The sequence below is a fragment of the Culex quinquefasciatus genome, chromosome 3 (genome assembly GCF_015732765.1).
Source record: "Culex quinquefasciatus strain JHB chromosome 3, VPISU_Cqui_1.0_pri_paternal, whole genome shotgun sequence".
NCBI lineage: Eukaryota > Metazoa > Arthropoda > Insecta > Diptera > Culicidae > Culex > Culex quinquefasciatus.
The window spans coordinates 197,152,426-197,174,545 of record NC_051863.1 but is presented as its reverse complement, the minus strand read 5'-3'; the positions used below and the strand labels follow the sequence as shown (position 1 = coordinate 197,174,545).

The window sequence follows — 22,120 nt, the reverse complement described above, 5'->3', positions numbered from 1 at the left end:
TCAATTCAAAATAATAGAAACCACAAAATTACGGATTTCTATCGGTATTGATGATTTTGTTGTTTCAGGTATTTGAAAAAAAAGTTTTTAGCTAACGTACATGTGTTTTAAGAAAAAAAAATTAGAAAATGTTTTAAGCTTCCATATAATTAAACTGCAAGCATTATTTTCAGAAAAAATAAGATTAAAAAAACATTTTAGCGAAAAAACTTTTATTTATTTCAGCGAAAATTCACCAAATTTGTTTTTTTTTTTCAATAAAGCCAAACATGCTAAAATAATTCTAAATGCAAGAAATGCATATTTATTCAGCTGATTGCACTTAAGTTTCAATTTTTTTATGTGTTGAAGGTTTTTGAAAATATATTTTTGCTCCTGGTTTTAATATTTTTTAATAATGGTGGAGGGGTGGGTTGATCGACGAAGCTTGATCCTCCGATTTCCACATTTTGTCTGTCTGAATCAGTTGGTAGTCAATCAGATTCGTTATCTAACTGTAATGAGTACGAATCCCGAAGGAAGTGCAATGTAATTTTGAGGGTCTGGGTCAGGGTCATTACTTGCGAATTAATAAAGAACACTTATTTTTTTGCAACTATTACAGAATTCTACCTAAGTCAAACTTGAACGTTTTCTTTTTAAATGTTTCTGTAAAATTGTTTTAAATATAAAATATTTTGAACAAATTATTAGTAACCTGAGGTGGGGATCAGAATATTTATAAATCGAAGTTTATTTTATTATCAAAAAATAAAAAAGATTAGCATAAAAAGTTTAAAACCAACCTTAATTTTGAAAAAAGTGTAAAATCACTTTACAAGTGGCCAACGGGCCATTTTACATGATCATTCAAAATGGGTTTGCGGGCCAAAAATTATCACTTCGCGGGCCACGTTTGGCCCGCGGGCCATACTTTGGTCACCCCTGCTTTAGATAATACAAACTTCGAACAAGCAATAAACTCAAATACGACCACGACAATGTTCCAAAGTGATTTGGGAATACGTGATTCAAGATGGCGTTCAAATTGGCAGTGATGGGTTATTGAGAACATTTATTTCGTAGTGTAACATTAAATCATCCACTACAATTTGACTTCTTTGAATCACTGAACTCGAAATCGATTTTGAAAATAAAAATAGAAATTTCGTAAAATATATATTTTTTTAAATGAGTCGATCGAACATAAATCTAAAATATTGGAAAATATATATTTTTCATGAAAATAACTTTAATAATCGTGTTTGAAATTACTTTTCAGCACATCTTATTAATATATAAAAAGTTGTTAAATATCGTTCGTTCCCATCAATGACACTTATTAGTTATCATTTCCATGGCACACTACGTTCTCTTCACCTGACTTTCAACTGATTCTTCAGAAAAACAAACAACAACAAAAATGGGGTCATTTTCCACCCCCCCATGCGAAATGTTCCCGAATGCAACAGAGTTTTTTTTCCACTTTGCATTATTTATGACGCCGCTTGGGAACTGTCATCTGTTGCATGGCGTGGCGTGCCATTTTCCTGCGCAAATTCCGGGTGTCAAATGTTATGCAAATTGCTGGCTCGGTGTGGGAAATGTACGCGGAAAACCGAGGGAAATTCGTTTGACAGCCAATTTCGGACAATGTGACTCCCGGACTTTGGTCATTAATAAAACGGTTGAGCGCTTAAGCGCACTTAATCCTTAATTAGTTAATTAAGGCTTGCCCTCATGTGTGTGTGTGCGCGTGTGGGGAATTAAGCAATTCGCGGCCCACTTTGATGGCGCGTGCTACACTGGGGAAAATGAGCACCGTTAAATGAGCGTTATTATTCTTTTCAAAACACACACATAATTGGAAAGCAATCAGTTTTTCGCGGAAGAGTTGGTTTATTTTTCATTTCAATCAACAAACATCGACGGCTCTGAGCAGCCAGAAGAAGGTAGGTATGTTTGAGAGATTACTCTCGATTTATGGTGGGCAAAACGAAAAGTGCCAATAGGGGAAAAGGGAAAACACTCCGATCGATGAAGAGGTGGTTGTGGTGTGTTTGTGTTATGTTATGTGGAAAAATTTAATGACCCTTTTTAGAGGCAGGTCTTTCTTTTTTACGACGAGAACGATGATGACTGGTGAAATGAGGTGGAAGTGTGGCTAAATTGAAAGTAAACAAAAAGGGAACGTGGTATGTTTCTACTGACTTTAAAGTTCACCCAGCAAAGGTCGATGGTGGTGCAAGCTCCAAGAGATATTACCCCGTTCGTATGGCGGCGGTGGCGACAAGACACCGGGATTAGATGCTGCTGGCAAATGTGTTTGCACTTGAAATTAGGGGTTGAAGCAAGTACATTCCCCGGAGGCTGTGTGTGTGTGGGCCCATGTTGTGCTGACTTTGTGACTTTGTGGAAAAGTGACACTAGGCAGGCAGACTAATTACTGTGGTGGGGTAGGACGACATTGACGCTGGGAGGCAAGTTTGTTGGTTTAAAGCAACTCCGGGGTCGTAGCGAGTTTTGTGAGAAAATTGACTTTGGTACAGAGGCTGGATTTGTTGGCACGGGGTAAACATTGCCCGTGAATGAATGGGTTGGGTTGGTTTGCTGTGTGTATACTTTGAAGTTTTATCTTCTCTTGAAATTATCATTGGAAAGGCTTTGCAAACGGGATTAGACACTTTGCGGTGATAATTTAGACGCTTTTGTGGGGCAAAGGTGGAGGAGGTTTTACGTCATGTCGGTAAAAAGTTATGTCAGGCATGAAAATTTAATTGTTCATTCTACATGCTAGTAGATGGTACATCCGCGAGAGTAGAAGAAGCCTTCTTGTTTCAGAAAATTTGATTAGAAAAGAAATATTTTGAAATATTCAATGCAACAAAAAAAATCAAGAGTTCTACAAGAGTTAATAAAACAAGAAAACTCACTTCGAGTATTCTTCCAAACTCCTGTATAAATTGAGGGAAAAAATGTTTCGCAAAAAAAAACTTTTTATGCAACGATAAACATTCTCAATTGATTCTCAATGAATGGGTAGCACCGGACATTCCCTCGTCAAAGCAACAAATTCTGTCAAATCCGGCCCGTCATAACAAAGCGATAAAAATAATTGATTCGTGATATTTTACATTTGATTTCTATGAAATTTACAAGATTAAAAAAAAATGATTTGGATCATTTACAATGTAAGTCATGTAAATATACATTAACTATCATGATGCCTTTTTATACATGTTTAATAATGTAAATTTACGGGATTTTTTCCCTGTGTGCTCTTGAATGTTTGAAATAAGATTCCAAAATGGCGGTGTGAAATATTGAAAAAATGCATTTGGTAATTTTTAAAGCATTCAACTATTCAATTTTGTCTAAACTGAGGTCGCAGAGTTTGAAATCATATTCTAGTAATTCCATAATCCAAAGTCCCATACCTTCGGATAATCGAAACTTCGGATTATACAGTCTGGACTGTTTATAGTTTTCATGTTATTGCAAGTCAACTTCCATTATCATTTAGAAGATTAATTTTTCGAGACAAACATAAACTTTAAAAAATATGCACAAAAATGATCATTTTCCATCTCAAATATGATTCTGGATCTCTTTTTTATGTATTTTTTACAATACTTTCGTTTATTAACAAATTTATTAGAATTCCTTACTTTGATACAAGATATTTTGAAAAATGAACTTATCGTGATAAAAAGTCCAACTAAAAAATACGATTTCCATCCGTGTACCTTACAAAAAGAACGTATTGGAAAAATCTTTTCCATTAAACTAAATTTAAAAAAGTAAAATTTTACAAATGCATAGCATAGCATAGCATAGCATTGGTGTCTACCCGTAGCTGCTACTTCGTTATTTACCAGGACCCTCAATCATTGCTCCGTGGACCACAGATGAAAAGTAGGAACCAATCATCACCCCTTCGCAATTTTCAAAGGTCCCTATCGTGCTGATCAATACCGACGCCGGCCACGACCAGTGGTAAGACACGGGGAAGTGGATGGGAATGTTAGTCCGATACTTGAGTGATGGGACCGCCAAATCGACTGCGTCTCCGACAAAGTATCACATGAGTTTTGAGGGGTTAGTAAGATGGGTATGAGGTCAGGATTCACTGTGGTAGGTGATGCGACCATAAGCAATTTGTTTATCGGTTGAGTTTTTAAAATCTTAGGCAGCCGGCTGCGGAAAGATGCAATGTTAATTATTTAGAAAGTTTTTTAATCGAACGCGTGCCTTCCGAGCCTTGGCGCTGTGGGAAGGACTTTTGATTTGCGAAAACTTATTAAATATTAAATGCAAAAATATAAAAATAAAAATATGCTAAATGCGTGGCAAACTCGATAGTAGACGTGGCAACCGATCGACCGATTTTTATTTATTTCGCGTCAAAAGATTAGTATTAAGCCATTGAGAAGAATGAGAAAATATTCAAAAACAATGTAAAGTTGACTCAACCGCGCGCGGAAAAGAGATAAAACCGATGATTACAATTAGGCTGACTGGATAATCAACAGAAACAAATGCGCCCGAATCGAAGCCGAACAAAAATAAACAACTTTTCGATCAGATCTAATCAAATTGGAAGATAACGACAAACCGGCGGTACGAAATGATAACGACGAAATTATTTAGCGGGTAGAACCGACCACGACGCGAACGTTTAACAGCACCGAATCTACTGGAATATTCTGAAAAAATACACGCTAGCACTGAAAAAACAAGCACACACACACACACAAAACAAAATACGCTCAACACCATGCTTGTTGAAAGGTATAATGTATTATTCTCAAGGCAAGCAATCGGATGCTGCGGATGAGACATTTCCCGTTTATTTCGTGAAATTTTAATTCAATGGTTTGATCTTAGACAGCCGGCTGTGGAAAGATAAAACCAAAACGATGTGTAATTAGAGGGTAAAATATTAACATCAGTGAGTTGATTTGGAGCGATTTACATACTTGTTTATTTAATTAATCGTTTAGCGTACGATCGGGATAATACACGATGCTACAGAAAAGCCTTGCACTTGAAAATAATACTTCTCACCCTGCCTTACGAGCTGCGATGCTAAAGGAAGGTCCTGTCACGTGTACTAGAATTGCTAGCGGATAACACGAAAACATTACAAAACGAAACAAAATCTATTGAAATTGCGACATTGAAATTGTTTCTTAACTTAACGAATTTTATCAGCAAAATACCCAAAAATAATTACAAAAACCGTCATAAAACGAGCCCGCCCGAAATTAAGTAGTCGTTTCAAATGCAACAGCTTTCTTGCAAATTCACCCGCGCCGCGTACTCAAGAACTGCAACTAAAATCTAGCGCGACGGCCGCGACGTGAACCGGTAGAGGAAACGGAATCTCGCGGCGATATAAATTAAATTTTATTTAACAGAAGTCATAATCCCGCACCGCATACACACAAACTCTCTTTTTTCCTATCTCCCTCTTCCTCTCACACACGCACAAATACACTCACACGACATGAAACAAACTCACCCGAAAAACTTCTGACCGGCGCTTGTTTTGTCATCATCAACAACTTTGTGGCAAATAAACCCTAAATTCACCATTCCTTCTCAGACCAGATTTTTGACTTTGCTAAATCTCCAACTTACGATCAATATGCTCTTCTCTCTTTTCTTAAACAGATTACACTTTCAAAAAACACTCATGTTATCCAGTAAGTTGAATCGCTGTTACGCACTTTTATCTAAAATCACGATTATTTCTTTTGTACTTCCATTCCACCACTACAACCGTTTCGAAAAATGGATTTCACTTCTTAACATAATAAAACACAAATCTATTTAATTCACATCGATTAATTTTTCAAGCCTTTCCAAAACACTACTTGGGCAGAGCATGTCGTACGCCCATTCATCATACAAAAAAATATCGCTTCCTGAATTAAACTTGCCCCTTTCTAGCCAAAACTCGATTAAAGCGCTTAAATCAGCAATAACAAAAATTAAAATGTTTGGGAAAGCAAAAAAAAGTACAAACACAAACCAACACACGCGAGCACGATCGAGACAAATGTCACTTTGAAGCTTTCTCACAGCTGACAGCGCGCTGCCCTGCAGGAAAGAAAGAGTGACGTCTGGTAGCCTCTGATTTATGCACAACCGATGAAGTTTGCAACGCACTATCAAAACAATGAAAAAAAAAGAACTCCTCGTGGAACACCCAACGCAAATATTTAAACACTTTAAAACACATCTAAATCACACAAAAACTAAGAACCTTCACTATCTCGTATTCGAAGACGTACGAAGTAAGCTTGTTAACACTATTTTAGAATCAATACGCTAAATTAACCACGAAAAATCGCGTTCAGATCGGCTCTTACCCGAAAGGCAAACGCACTCGGCCAGTGTTGCCAAGTCCCTCAAAAGTAAAATTTTACAAATGCAAAAAAAAAAACAAAAAAAAGCGAAAAAATTCAGATTTTACGCTGTTTTTTTTTGTATAGTCAATCCTGACTGCGGACTTAAATGATAAAAAGTATCCACATATTTATCTTTTTACACAGTTTTGTATTCGAATCATAGCAAAATTTCAATATGATTTACTTTTGAATGTACCAGGGGCGCCAATTGGTGAGGGCCCCTTTTCTATTTTTTACTATTTTCTTGGCGAGATATTATTTTCGATAATTCACTTCTTTAAACAATATTTAACTGATTTCAGTGATTTTTGAAGTATATGGCATTGCTCTTATATTTTTTAAATGAGCAATTCTCTACCAAAACCGGAAATGGATTTTAGTTTGTTTGATTTCAGCGAAATATTTGCAGTTTTTCAATTTTCAAAAATAGTGACCATGAGTGACCATTTCTAAAAATATTTTTTTTGAAAAGTTCAGAAAATTTGCTATAAAATTGTCAAAGAGACATTGAAGATTGGACCTCTGGTTGCTGAGATACAGCGGCTTAAAGAAAAAGAAACACGAAATATGAAGTTTTTTAAGCCTCACCCAAACAGCCCACCATTTTCTAATGACGATATCTCAGCAATTAATGGTCCGATTTTCAATGTTAATACATGAAACACTGGTGAAATTTTCCGATCTTTTCGAAAAAAATATTTAAAAAAAAATTAAATCAATACTAGCATTTTTAATGGGCATAATATTCAATGTTTGGCCCTTTTAAAATGTTAGTCTTGATTTAAAAAATTTCAAAATATTTTTTTCAATAGGATCGGAAAATTTCACGAATTTTTCATGCATTAACATTGAAAATTGGACCATTAATTGCTGAGATATCGTCATTAGAAAATGGTGGGCTGTTTGGGTGAGACTTAGAAAACTTCAATTTTCGTGTTTCTTTTTCTTTAAGCCGCTGTATCTCAGCAACCAGAGGTCCAATCTTCAATGTCTTTGTAGATTCTGAAAATAGAGATTTGTCCGGTTCTTTTGAGGGGTGAACGAACTTATTTGGTCAAAAGAGGCCAAAGATACAGCATTTTTAAGGTTTTTTCGGTATCTCGCATCAGACGTTCGGACTGTAAGGGTTAAAAAAAAGACCGGTTCTTTGAATTATTTACAGAAATGGTTTTTATATATCTTTGCATTCTTTTGAGCATGATCAGTACCTTGCAAACAGAAATCAGAATAAAAGAAAATATTCTTCTCGCGATGTTTTACTCTTTTAAAATAAGCAGTTCTGGAAAAATAGTTTTGACATCCATTTGGACATGGCAGGAAGGTATCTGTAAAGTTTTGTTTGTTTTAGACATGCGCGATTCCTAGAAATCAAGGTTAAATTGTTTCTTAATAGTCAGGACCCGGTGCCTGCAATCCCCGTTACAGTTTATATGGAATTCCAATAAGAATGTAACAGAAAAATCAGGCTTCGGGTCCAGACTGTTAATTGATGATTAGCAGTTCTTGGCAATATAAGAAGGAATTCGAAATAAAGCAAGAACTTTCTAACTAGAAGTTTATTAAATTATTTTGATAAGTATGTTTTTTTCTGTGGAACTCAAACATTTTGCAAAAAAAAACGATTTAGTCAAAAATAAAAACAAAGCATTTCCTAAGATTGTTAAGGCAACAAAACACTATCGGTAAATTACAAACCTAGAAAAACCGATGATAGTTTGATTGACATTGAAAAAGTAAACTCAATAAAGAGCAGAGTTCCTAAAAAACATGTTTCATGAAAAATTGAGGGCATCATAGTCCAGTTAAATGCTCATATTACTCATAACACAGATTGAAAATTAAATTGCAGTAACAATTAAAAATATTGATCAAACACAGAAGCGAACCAACTTCCATTATTCTGACTGGCTTTTGTGGTTTCCAACCATGCTGCAATATGATTTATTTACTGCTTCCATTGAACGACCGGTTTTCATAACATACGCATCACGGTCAACCACATCCGCCATGACACAGCTTCAACCTGAACTACTAAAAACATTCCAGCACAATTGTTTAAAATCGATGAGCTTAAATTTAATTTTCATTAATGATTCTAAATATACTTTAATTCAACACAAATTGATATCAACATACAAGAACTTCACTGTCCTTTTGCGCTGCATCATGCACAGAAAATTAATTAAAATAAATTTCCACCATGTTCCTGTGTCATGAAAATTGAACAACCTCGTGCAACGTCGAGCACCGCCAAGGAGTGCTTGTCTGTCTCGAAATTATTACTTCGTTTTTTTTCAACCTTTGTTGCACAAGCAACACGACTCTTGTTGCGTGTCTTCGCGAGAGCAACACAAAACAGGACGAACATCGTTTTAATCGAATAACTTGCCTTCTGCTGCACGCTTCATTAGCCTTGTTTGCGGGGTAATTGAGTTTGATGCACGATTTTCTGGCAACACTGTTTTGAACTTAAGGCAGTGAAGTCAAAAGAGCGGACAATTTATCTTTGCAAATCTCTCTCAACGATTCGCACGAAGGTAATTCAAATAAATCATTTTCGTAATTTGCTAGCCCTTGCCGCAAGCTTTTGGGAGGAAAGCTTGCCGGAAAAGTTTTCCCTTTTTCCAGGACTAAGATTGTTTTTTTTTTTTATTTTTGGGCTGCAATAATAATTCTTCTTCTCACCGGTACTTCATTCCAACGATGGCGACAGAGAATGATGATGACGGGCAATAAAATAAACACTCAATTAGCCTGGGCGACGTGATGAGTCCCATTCACAACTTTTGGAAGTAAGAATCCCAATTAGAGACCTTCGGCAAGCAGCACTTCAAACGTTTATGACCGGCCAGGAATTGTTTGATGGAGGGATTTCTGGGTGATTCTTTGTGACTGGAACCGGTTATTGAAAGTTTGTACCTCTTAAATTAAAAAGTTAATTTTAAGCTGTTTTACCTAAATTATAAAACGATATTCAAATTGAAAAAATGGAATATCTCCATAATAACAATAATTTTATTTCACAATTAGAGAGACCAAGCGTCCCCAGCAAATGATTGGGTTTAAAATGATTTGGTTAACAACCATAATTACTGTAAAAATTTCTTAACGAAATTTGTAAACATATTCAACATTAAGAAGAATCAAACTTGAAAGTTATTCAGAACAAAATTATGCTGATACGATTTCATGAAATTTCAATAAAATAGCCAGTTTATCCCGAGGCATACTCCACCTGGGAAGGAATAGCTAAACTTTCGAGAAAAAGTAAGCTCTCTTATCTCACTGATAAAGTTCAACTTAAAACCCGTCACCCAGCAAGCTTTCATTTTTATAGCAACTCTCGACACTCAATTCACCTCCAATTCACTCCCGCAACTTCATCCTAACCAGCCCACTCACCCACGACCAACCACCCCCAACCCAACGCGCATGTCCTGTTTCTTCACCCTCCTTCAACAGCTGAGTCTCGCACATCCAAGTAACCCACACGTGTACCACCACTCGGAGCAGAGCAGAGAGTGTGTCTTGCGGAGTTTTGCGCGCGCGATTTGCAGGTGTGTAAAGGCTCTCTCCCCGTCGCTCTCTCGACGAGGCACACAGCTCAGTAGGCCTCGAGCGTTCGGGTGGAGCGGAACGTGACCTGCACGTGACCTGGCTGATTTGTGATTTGTGGGGTGGAATTGAAGCTTTTGCGGGCACCCCTCAAGGGCTTCTAGATTGGCAAATCTTGAAATAAAGTTTAGATTTGTTTTATGGTCGAGATTTTGTGCTAGAATCATACTTTTTCGTAGATTGTACAAGACACATTGGCTAGACGACTGGGACGCCGACGATGTAGATTACGTTCAGAAGCCGGTTTGTTTTATGAGTTATTGCTGCAGAAGACGATGCATTTAGTACACATAAATTGCGCGTGCTTTAGAGCTGAGTAGAAGCAGCAAAAATATTCAATTCACAAACATAGTACATGGTATACTTGACCTCGGTAAAAGTTGATGATTTGAAGCGATTACCGATGGGGTAATTAGCAGACAAGGTGAAGTTTGAACACAACCCCATGGCGAATTTGTAATTTTAAAAAAGTGCTGTAGAAAATTTTTGATTTATTTTCAAATAAGTATCGCAAAAATTTTAACAGTCTGTCAAGTTATTGTTTTACTCACAATGACTAAACATATTAAATCAAAAAAAAAAAATTGCATATGTCAATTTTATTTTGTTTAAACAAAAAAAACTCTTGATAAACCAATAAAAATGTGAAAATTTTGGATTTTTAACAACAGACGAGCGCCCTGAAATAATATGTTTGAAAAGACATGAAAGCATGGCTTTTTCTAAGGCTTCCAAATCTTCGTACATTGTTTCGTTATTATTTCAATACTCGTTCTAATGATGATACAACTGGTACTCTCAAAGTGTCATTATTATAGTATAATAATGAGTATTAACCTAACAAAAGAAAGCAATTTTGAACTATTTGGAAAATCTTCAAAACAAAATTCGTCTTTAAGATGAAGTTTAAAAATATTTAAAAATAAATAGACTTTTTAAAATTCAAATTCAAAACTAAATGTTGAAAAAATCAGGGCTGTGGAGTCGGAGTCGGAGACGGAGCCGGAATCGATGGAGTCGGGTCTTTTTGGGGACCTGGAGTCGGAGTCGGAGTCGGAATCGTCAAAACTCGAACAGCTGGAATCGGAGTAGGAGCCGGAGTCGGCTAATTTTTAAGAGCTGGAGTCGGAGTCGGAGTCGGAGCCGAAGATTTCTGATAACCTGGAGTCGGAGTCGGAGCCGGAGTTAACTTAAATTCAACAAAAAATATGTTTTTTTTATTGTTCAGTATTTCCTATAGAACAGCTTAATTTAAAAAATATCTTTTATTTTTAATTGATTTATCAGATGCCATTATGTTATTGAAGCTTTTCATTGTGATTGAAAAGCTCTAATTGTGTTATTACTTTATGAGTACAAGAAAATCAAAGAGTTGCATTTAAAATAATTGAAACTATCAAAAACTATCGAAAGAAGCTGCAACAAATTTTGAAATAATCATTGATTGTTGATGTTGATTTTAGGTAAACTATTTTGATATCGTTGCAAATTATCGTTGAACAAATATCAAGAATTCAGTACAAAAATAAAGTAATAAGAAAATGTATAGAACAAAATATAGGATTTTAATTTATTTTTCAAATATTATAAATAAAAAAACAGAATCAAAATATTATCAACTGGTACGAATTTTCTCATACTGTATATCCCACGCCATTATGACGGAAGGTGATAATCATTGCAAATCAATGTACCTTAACTAAATAAAATATTTGTGACCTAGAAAATATTCTACTTGTGGATATTTGTTTTTTATTATATTTTAAGTTTTTTTTATATATTTTGATGGAGGCGCAAGATCATTCATAAAGCTTCGTTTTAGGTTTCACGAAGTATCGTGAACCTCCTTTTTAAAATATATAAAATTCGAAAATTAAAATAAATTAAAAATTTCCAGGGTAAAATATTTTCCATGTCACAGATATTTGAAAAGGACATCTTAAGCGTCCTTTCTACGAAGAAATTGTTTAGATACATTGATTTGCAATAATAATCTCCTTCAGCCATGGCGTGATGTCCATGTACGTCTTAAAAAAAAAAAAACAAAAAAAAATGTTTCGTTTAAAATTGTCTTTTAAAAAACAAGGTGCCTGTCGCTGTGCTTCTTACAAATGTCAGCCTGAAAGTGAGCAAATGGAATTTTATTGTTCAATAGATCATTAAAGCCAGGTTTCTTTTAGTTATTCATTCAAAAATAACAATTTTATATTTAAATTTATTAGCTTTGAAAAAAATATTTTCAAATTTGAGGTTAAGCAATCAATCCAAATTTACTTACAAAACTGTTCTTCTCAAAATGCCTCTAAAACTGAAGATATTTTTTGATTTCTGTTTCCATAACGTATAAAATTTGTAACCTAGAAATTTTATTTTCCGTTTATTTACTTTACTTCACTTTTACTTAACTTATTTTTCTTGAGAAAAACATGACGCTTAGAAAGTATTTAAATAATCCTATTAATAAATGTTTTAAAAATAATTAACTAATAATAGTTAACTGACTTTTAAAACATTTAAAAATATGTGGAGTCGGAGTCGGAGTCGGAGCCAACCATTTGTTGAAAGCTGGAGTCGGAGTCGGAGTCGGAGTCGGAACCAACCATTTGTTGAAAGCCGGAGCCGGAATCGGAGTCGGCTAATCTGAGAAAGCCGGAGTCGGAGTCGGAGTCGGAGTCGTTTGAAAAATGACCCGACTCCGCAGCCTTGGAAAAATCTTCTAGAATGGCTATAATACCAACAAAACTGAAAACATGCATGAAATCTTGACGTAAATAAATTGGAAATTCATTAACAATTTGAACACCATTTCAAATTGATTCAAAATGTGTGACGAAGCTAATGAAAAGATAAATCTTAATCAAAAAAGAATAATCTTTAATTTTTTAAAAAAATTAACAAAAATTACATAATAATTTGTTTTAAAAAAGAAGTTTGAAAATTTTAAGAAACTTGATACAATGATCTCATTAAATTTTAAAACAGAAAATTTAATAGAGATTGGATATAACAGTTACTAATGACTTCAATGAAACTTAATGTTACTGATCTTAGATAGAAATAGAAATTTATGCTACAAGCTGTAAAATGCATATTTTTTCAACATTTGTTTTTTGCAATTCCAAAAAAACGCATCAGGTAGAATTTTATGTCAAGTCTCCATTAGTTTAGTCAAAACAATTTCGAAAAATATTACTCAAAAACTCAACATTTCAGCACCCAGTGCTAAAATAATAATTTTTGCAATTCCGTCGTGAAACTACTTACTTTTCCTGTCATTCTTGAACGACGAAATAGCCTACTTTTCTGTACCAAGAATAACAGAATCAAATAGCAACACTTTTCAAAATAAATGCTGAAAAGTTCTACTTTTCAGCACTGAAATGGGTGCTGAAAAGTTGAACTTTTCAGCACTTGTTCCGAAAAGTAACACTTTTCAACATTTTTTTGATTTAAACGATTTATTGACAAAATACATGAAAATTCGACTTAAAATTTCACTCAATGGGTGTTTTTCGAAATTGCAAAAAATGTTGTATGGAACTCGTTGCAAAACTTGATTTTTTCAGCACTCGTCGTATTTATCCAACTCGGTGAACCTCGTTGGATAAATGTACGACTCGTGCTGAAAAAATCCTCTTTTTGCAACTTGTTGCATAAACTACTATTATGCAACAAGTTGCAAAAGGAAGAATTTATCAGCACGTGTCATACATTTATCAAACGAGGTTCACCAAATTTAATAAATAATACGAGTGCTGAAAAAATCAAGCTTTGCACCGAAAAACGCTTATTGAATCATATTCCAAATATAAAAAAATTAACCTTTCGAAACAAGAACTGGTTCATGAGTCGATTATCCGAACATTCGAAGACACTTTCAAATGATAGAAACTCACAAAGGTATCTTAGAAAATGGAGATTTTTGATTTTCTATCATTTCAGACCACACCGTACAAACACAGCTGGAGAACTGGAAACACGCAATTGAATAATTGAGATTGATTTGAACATGGATTTGAAAAACAACATTCAATTGAGCAATTCATTGTTTCACTTCAATTTATTTTTAATTTTATTTAGCTATGACATTTTATGGGATTATAAATGACAAAAAAGCTCAGTAGAAAAATGTTTTTTTAATGCTGAAATATTTGTATGCTAATAGCTAAAGAAAAAGACGTATTCTTAAAATCGGAAACAATTTTCCCAAAAGCATTCCAACCAAATAGCTTAAAATATTCAACCACTCTCATCATTTTCCCCGTTCTGTCCTGCCACACTCAACCACAACAGGTTTCCCAACCCGCAAAAAACAAACGGTACATTTCTGATTGAAATTCGCAAATGGTATTGGAACTTTTCAATTGGCATGGGAGAGATCGTGAAAACCTCCAGCAGCAGCTGTCACCCCAATCTGCTGTCCATCGGAAAGCACACTTTCAATAATGTACCGCACTCTGCTGACAATCCATCTCTCTTCGAGGCAACACTTTTGAATCCAAATTTCGTAAGCTTACCTTTCGGCGTTGATGCTGATGCTGCTGGCATTGACGATGATGATGGACCTCGACTCACACCGACTACCAGAGTAGGGGGTGGTGTGAAATTTATTCCATTTAAGCCCTCCCAACTTGTGCCCCGCCAACTTCCGATTGTTCCGATTGGATGGGTCGGTTGGGGGAGCTAAGTGTCTGCACCTTTTATTTAAACTCACCTGCGAAAGGAGAGAACAAGAGAAAACGAGGTTAGATAGAAAAGAACAGGAAAGATTAACGCAACACTGCAAGGTTGCCACCCACTCCAACCCCTAAAACCAAGTTGATTTTCACGCTTGAGCGGAGGATTCCAGTGATTATGCCTGGGTAAATGAGGGAAGCAGGAGACGGAACACACGTGCACGTAAAGAGACTGATTGGAATTTGATTTACATTTTGCGGGATTTGAAACTTCACAGACGATGAGATTTTCGGGAGGGAAAATCTGGAAAATTGTTCGTTCAAGCATGATGCTTTAAGGCCATCCGAAAATATGCAAATCACGATCGACAAATTTTCAAATATAACGTTGAACAGATCTGCCTGAAGGTATCATTATGGGTTTACGCATCGTAGAGTTTGAAGCAAATGAGGATTGACATAATTTGCAATTTAAAATATTTAAGTTAATTATAATTCAGGAAATTCTCAGCAAACAAGGTTTTTTATTTGACGCAAAAATAAGAAAATGGGCTGATCCTTTTGTTATACTTCCGCTGAAATCAAATATGAATCATTTTTTTCGCAATCTAAAAACTTTGTTGTTTGAAAACTAGTTTTTCATTGACACTGCAGATTTCAAAAAAAATTAAAAAAGAAAGCTATAGTTTGGAATAACATAGATTTAATTTCGATCCGTTATTATCCGCAACATCAGTCACTAAATTAGATTTATGACTGATAAGAGTTATTTCTATGTATTCTTATTAAACACTTTTAAAATTAATTGTTATTTTTAGGGTTATTTGACTTAAATCCCAACCCCTCTCAATTGGCATGAATTTTTGTTTTTTTGGGGAGTTATTCCAAATCGTAAAAGGTTATTTAAACTTATTCGCACAATAATAATTTTATTTTTTTTTAACTCGAAGAATCTTTGTGTGAATCTTTTTTCTGACCAAAGAAGTCATTTTGCTTTACTGTCAATAATATTTTGGCAGCTGTTCATACAAAATGACTGTGAAAATAATTAGAAATCTGTAGGTCTATTCCCGTACTGCAGAGTTCTGCAATTCTGCACAAAAACGGGAGCAGAGCGTTCCCGTACTTTTCTGCAAGCTTTCTCTTCTCTTTCGTGTTGAAAAGTAACTGCAAGTTGGTGTGAGTACACGCTTACATAAAATTTGCAAGTTGTGGGTTAAATCAAGCATTTAATTATTATGTAGGTGTAATAAATTTGATGTTTTATTATTACTAAATTTAAGTAGTCTTTTTGAAGGGACGTTTGTTTATTTGGAATTGATGGATTTTGGGGTATCTTTTTAATGTCTGGTTTTATTGTTGAAGGATTGATTTTTGATCTTTAATTGTTTTTGAACAGACTAAATATGTGTGTTAAAATAATAGGTAAATTTAATTGGCAAATAATAAATTGTACCTGTGACTGAGCTACCAATTTGTATTCTTATATGAACCAAAAAGTTAAATGTATTTTGTAGAACTTTCAATAAAGGAATTGAATTTTTGATGTTCTAAACTATTAAATATTCAAACTTTTGATTTTTTTTATTTCGAATTCAAAATATTTGTATTTTTGAAATCTGAACTTGGGTCGGAACTTTTATATTTTTCAACCTCATTTTTTATAATTTGATTTATAAAACTAAACTTTTTTAATTTTAATCATTTTGAATTACTTAATTTTTAATTATTTGAATTTTTTAAGCTTTGAATTTGTGATTTTTTTTCTGATATAAATATTTGCATTTCAAATTTCTCAAATACCTGATTTAATTTTTTTTTTAGTTTTTCAATAAAAAATCTCAGTTTTTTTTAAATATTTTTATTTATGAATTTCTTAATTTCCGAGTTTTTAAATTTCCATATTTTTGAGTTTCTGATTAATTTCCTTTCTAATATTTTTTCAATTTTGCTGCGTCACCGTTGTTCTTCCATGTGACATCCATAATTTATTTATGTTATCCTGAATAAAAAATCCTTCAAATGGTCTGCTATCAAAACATGTATTTATGATCCCTTCTGTATTAAACCTTTGTTTGTCATTTTTTTTAATTATATTTGTTGGTAAGCCAGGTTAATTTCTATTTTTTGCAGATAAGCCACTCTTATTTCTATTTTTTAACCTTATGTAAAAGTCTTGAATTGTTTCCAATGTATAATTTCTACCTAAGCATAAGTCATCGCGTAAGCATCTTTTAAATAAAATGTTGAGTTGCATAAAACAATAAGTCCCCGATCTAGAGGTAAACTTCCTTCAATTAATTTTTTGTCAATCCTTTTTTTTAATAATAACACCCAATTTGAGTAAATCCACTCAACTGTGTACAATATTGCAGAAAAAGTACTGGAACGCGCTACCCAGGCAAAAGTTTTGCGGCTTCTCTCCTTACAGAACTTCTGCAAAAGAGAGAGATGAAGAGAGCGAGCTGAAAAGTACGGGAACGTGCTGCAAAAACGTGACTTATGCTGGCAGCAGAATTCTACAGAAGCTGCAGAAATTCTGCAATTCTGCAGGTATGGGAATAGACCTTTTATCTTGGTAACGGATTTTTAGCTAGATTCGATGTCAATGGCAAAGTTATAGGTACAGAACATAGAACTTCTAAGCCAAAAATAGATACACTCTAAAGAAAATGCATAAATTATTTAACTGCGCAAAATAACACTTTAAAAAAATCACAAAGGAGAATGGGCAAATTTGTATGGGAGCTGGTCCAAGGATGTACACGAACGGGACCAACTTTTTTCGAAAGATCTCGCCGAGACATGAAAAAAAGTCTTCTGGACCAACTCTCTAAGCCCCGGGGTTCAAAAGTTATAAGTTGTTGAAGTTTGAGCATTTTGGGTTAAAATGTACAAAAAACGTATTTTTGCTATTTCTTAAATCATTCATAAAATCTCTGTTTCATTATAGATTTCGATTTTCTTTACTTCATTCGACGCGTATCAGCAAAACTATGAGTTCTGATATGTCTTAGCATGATTGAAACATGATTTCTCTTGTTTTATCCGTTTGAACCGTTTGTGCAAGAGGCATCCCATAGAAACAAGTCGAAACTTCAAGGTTTTGATACCGGATCCGACCCAAACTGCTTCAGTGAGTATGGAAGGCTTCAGTGCAATGTTGTAACAACTTATTGGGATGATCTGAGTCATCCGAGAACTGCTTGGAGTTAAGACCGGTGATTCTACCGCCGTAACAAGCAAGATGTCGGCGGTTTTGACCACTGATCATACCCGCATGGCTTCAGTGAGTATGGTAGACTACTATGCTGATGTGTTGGAGTGTCCTGGGTTCTCCTAGGACTCCCTGGAGTTAAGATCTGTGGGTCTACTACCGTAACAAGCAAAATGTCGACCGGTTTTGACAACGGAACATACCCGCATAGCTTCAATGAGTGTGGTAGACTACTTTGCTAATGTGTTAGGATGTCCTGGGTCATCCAAGGACTCCTGGAGTTATGATCTGTAGGTCTACGGCTGTTACAAGGACTCCCTAGAATGGTCCAGAACATCCCAACATAACAGCAATACAGTCTGCCATACTCACTGAATCTTTGCGGTTATGATGCGCGGTTAAAAATCATCGACCTTTTTCTTGTTACAGTGACCCAAATATCTAAACTCCAGGGAGTCCTAGGATGACCAAAGACATCCCAACACATTAACAAAGCAGTCTACCATACTCACTGAAGCCATGCGGGTATGATCCGTGGTCAAAAACCGGCAACATCTTGATTGTTACGGCGGTAGAATCACCGGTCTTAACTCCAAGGAGTTCTCGGATGACTCAGACCATCCCAATAAGTTGTTACAACATTGCACTGAAGCCTTCCATACTCACTGAAGCAGTTTGGGTCGGATCCGGTATCAAAACCTTGAAGTTTCGACTTGTTTCTATGGGATGCCTCTGCACAAACGGTTCAAACGGATAAAAACAAGAGAAATCATGTTTCAATCATGCTAAGACATATCAGAACTCATAGTTTTTGCTGATACGCGTCGAATGAAGTAAAGAAAATCGAAATCTATAATGAAACAGAGATTTTATGAATGATTTAAGAAATAGCAAAAATACGTTTTTTGTACATTTTAACCCAAAATGCTCAAACTTCAACAACTTGTAACTTTTGAACCCCGGGGTTTAGAGAGTTGGTCCAGAAGACTTTTTTTCATGTCTCGGCGAGATCATTCGAAAAAAGTTGGTCTCGTTCGTGTACATCCTTGGACCAAATTTGCCCATTCTCCTTTGGAAAATGTTTACTTTTAACAATAAAAAAACAGATTTTTTCAAAAAATTAGCGATTAATTTTGCTTAACTCATGCCAAAACTAAAACATTTAATTTAATAATTTCATAACATATCCAAAAAGATTGTAATTATGTTTACCAGATTTTTGTATATTTTAACAGTTTTGTTGTATGGACGAACTGATGTTGCAAAATGTATATTTTGGTCGGAGAAAAGTGGTACACACAAAGTTTCATCATAAAAAAATACAAAAAAATGATTTGCAAAAAATGCTCAATTCATTGGGAAGAATTGCTTCTATTTTTTGAGAGATTAGAAATTGTAAAAAATACTGTTTCTATGCTGGCACAAATATTTTTTGTTTTTAGCCCCTTTAATTTTTTTCTCAAAAACTGACGTTTTCATTGGTAAATCTTGTACAGTCAGTTATAAACTTAAATGAATACATATTATAAATTCATTGAGAATAAGATTTTTTTGACAGTAGCACAACTGTTTTTTGCCTTCCTCACCTGAGGAAAAATGAACTTTTTAATTTGACCTCCTAGACCCACCTTCACGTATACCTATCGACTCAGAATCATGTTTTTTTTACCAAGAGTTTGTCAAAATTAGGAATAAGCGTTTCTTAAGAGCTTCACATTTATCAAAATACTATAAAAACCTCAAACTAATTTAGTTTTAGTTTAGCAACATCTTTTTTGATTGCCTTATGAGTTCAGAAAATGTACTTAAAATTAAAACAATTTAATCGCGACATTCTTAATTGCTATGGATTTCATGAAATATTATGAACCTCTCCATAGATTTTTTTTCTTAAGTGTAATCGTCTCAGCAAAAAAATAAATAATTCGGTGGGTTCAGAACCCCTTCAAATGTCGTTGATACGGACTTTCTTAAAAAATGCTTTTTTTGCCAAATCTAAGCAATAGATGAAGTTTCATTATTCAATACTGTTTGCACAAATCTACTATGAAAATTACAAAATGAGATGGTGTAAACAAATCATGTCTTTAATGTAATTTCCCTAAAATAATTGTAAAAAAAAATTACATAAAAAATGGAAAACACCACATTTCTCGAAAAAAAAATTCTGTGCGTATTTTTATATCAGAAACTAAGTAAAATCACATCAGCGAAGTGAAGTTTTTGTATTTTATGTTGTAGGGAACACTACTTTGAAAGGAAATTAATTTAAAACTTACATTTTTCAACTCCCCGAAAAAAAACTCCGGTTTGGTAAACTTGTTTAAAAACCAGACAACCTTTGACGCCTTGACATCTTTAAGAACATTATTCAACGCTATTTCAAACCAGCTAAACAAAACCATTAAATTGTAAAACAAAAATGTTTGATTTTTTTGGATTTTTGCTAAACTGATTTGTTTCTTCTAAAAATAAGGAAAAAGTGGTTTACAGAAAGAACTGTTCATACCCACTATCCCTTTTCGACTACAAGTGGGACATTTTGTATGAAATGATCCTTTATTAGTTCATCTTTTGTAAAAGCTCAGGATTATAATTCCCGCCTCCTTGGATGCCATTGACCTCAAATCCTCGAATACCCTAAATTTACCTCTCATCCAACCGCATGCTGCTCCGGCTAATGTCACTCCACGCCGACATGGACCGCGGCCGCTGGAAGAACTTGGACCCCCGTCGCGAGCCGCCCGTTCCTCCGACGCTGCCTCCTCCACCTGCTCCAGCACCTCCAACCCCACCTCCTCCTCCCTCGACGCTACCCCGTCCGGAACCCGGCGTCCCATCATAGGTTTCTGGGGGAAAATTAACATTTCGTAACGCTTTCCAACTACCGGTTGGTGAACCGTTGGTTGACGCTTCCTCAGACATACCCAAGGCGCTGTAGCTGATACGGAATTTGCTCATTTCACACTACACAACTCCCTACAAACTTCCACCCCTTCTGCTCCCACACACACGCACGTGGTACTAAGCCAAAGCAAATCGCACCAAAATTTCACCCTTTTCCGCCGATTAGCATTCCAATTAGCAGCTTTTGCCCGAAATTTGTACACTTGACATCACCTTAATTAATCACTTCATTCAAATTTCATCAAAAGGCCCATTAATTAGCTAGCAAACCACCGACAGCACGAAGCACATCCAAAACTACCACTCTACGAGCGCAGCAATATCTAATGATTGTCATTCACGGAGCGAAACCAGCCAAAAGTGGTTTTTGTGGTACTCTCTCAGTGGTAGTGGCCCCAGCTGTAGAGTGGTGGGTGGTTTTTAGCCACCCCCACCCACACATGCCGATGTTCCTGCTGCTGCTGCAACCCCATCATCGAAAGTGTCGTCGACGACTACGACGAAGCAAGCCTTGCTGGGCGACCTTTCTGCATACCGACGGTCGACGTCGCAGGCACGATGCTGTCGAAGTTGCGGTTGATTCGGGCAGTAGTAGGCTGGGGTGATTGAAAGTAATAAGACTTTTAATTTACACATGCTTTTTAGTGGCGTTGAGCACGCGCAGCATGCGGCGCTCGAACAGGTGAATGTTTACACTGCGATGCGGACTTCATACAATACATGACCAACCAGAATGTTGGGCGATGAAAATTAAAACTCATTTGGATAAGTTTGGCAAACAAGTATTTTTACAAAAAAAAATATATATTTTTTTAGCTTTTGAAATTTAAAATTTAAAGATTTGAAGATTTGAGGATTTGAAGATTTGAAGATTTGAAGATTTGAAGATTTGAAGATTTGAAGATTTGAAGATTTGAAGATTTGAAGATTTGAAGATTTGAAGATTTGAAGATTTGAAGATTTGAAGATTTGAAGATTTGAAGATTTGAAGATTTGAAGATTTGAAGATTTGAAGATTTGAAGATTTGAAGATTTGAAGATTTGAAGATTTGAAGATTTGAAGATTTGAAGATTTGAAGATTTGAAGATTTGAAGATTTGAAGATTTGAAGATTTGAAGATTTGAAGATATCAAAAAGGAAATTGAATTTTTATTAATTTCATCACTTTTATACACATTTTCAAATTAAATGGAAATGTTTATCTAGTGAATAGAAATTTGGAGAATGGGATAGAACCTTTCAGCGCCGTTAAAAAACTGTGAAATAAAAAAAGCAAAACAATTATCCTCCACCATCCATGGTTTTTATT

At 35.0% G+C, this 22,120-nt stretch overlaps 1 protein-coding gene across 1 annotated transcript in view; it reads right to left on the bottom strand.

Annotated features, from left to right (window-relative positions):
* The window catches only part of LOC6031136 (potassium channel subfamily T member 2), a 260,134-nt gene that overhangs the window by 189,364 nt on the left and 48,650 nt on the right, over positions 1 to 22,120 (bottom strand). The window contains 1 exon segment of the mRNA XM_038264861.1: positions 20,554 to 21,406. Within this exon segment, the coding sequence (XP_038120789.1) occupies positions 20,554 to 20,864 (311 nt within the window). The 5' untranslated portion in view covers positions 20,865 to 21,406.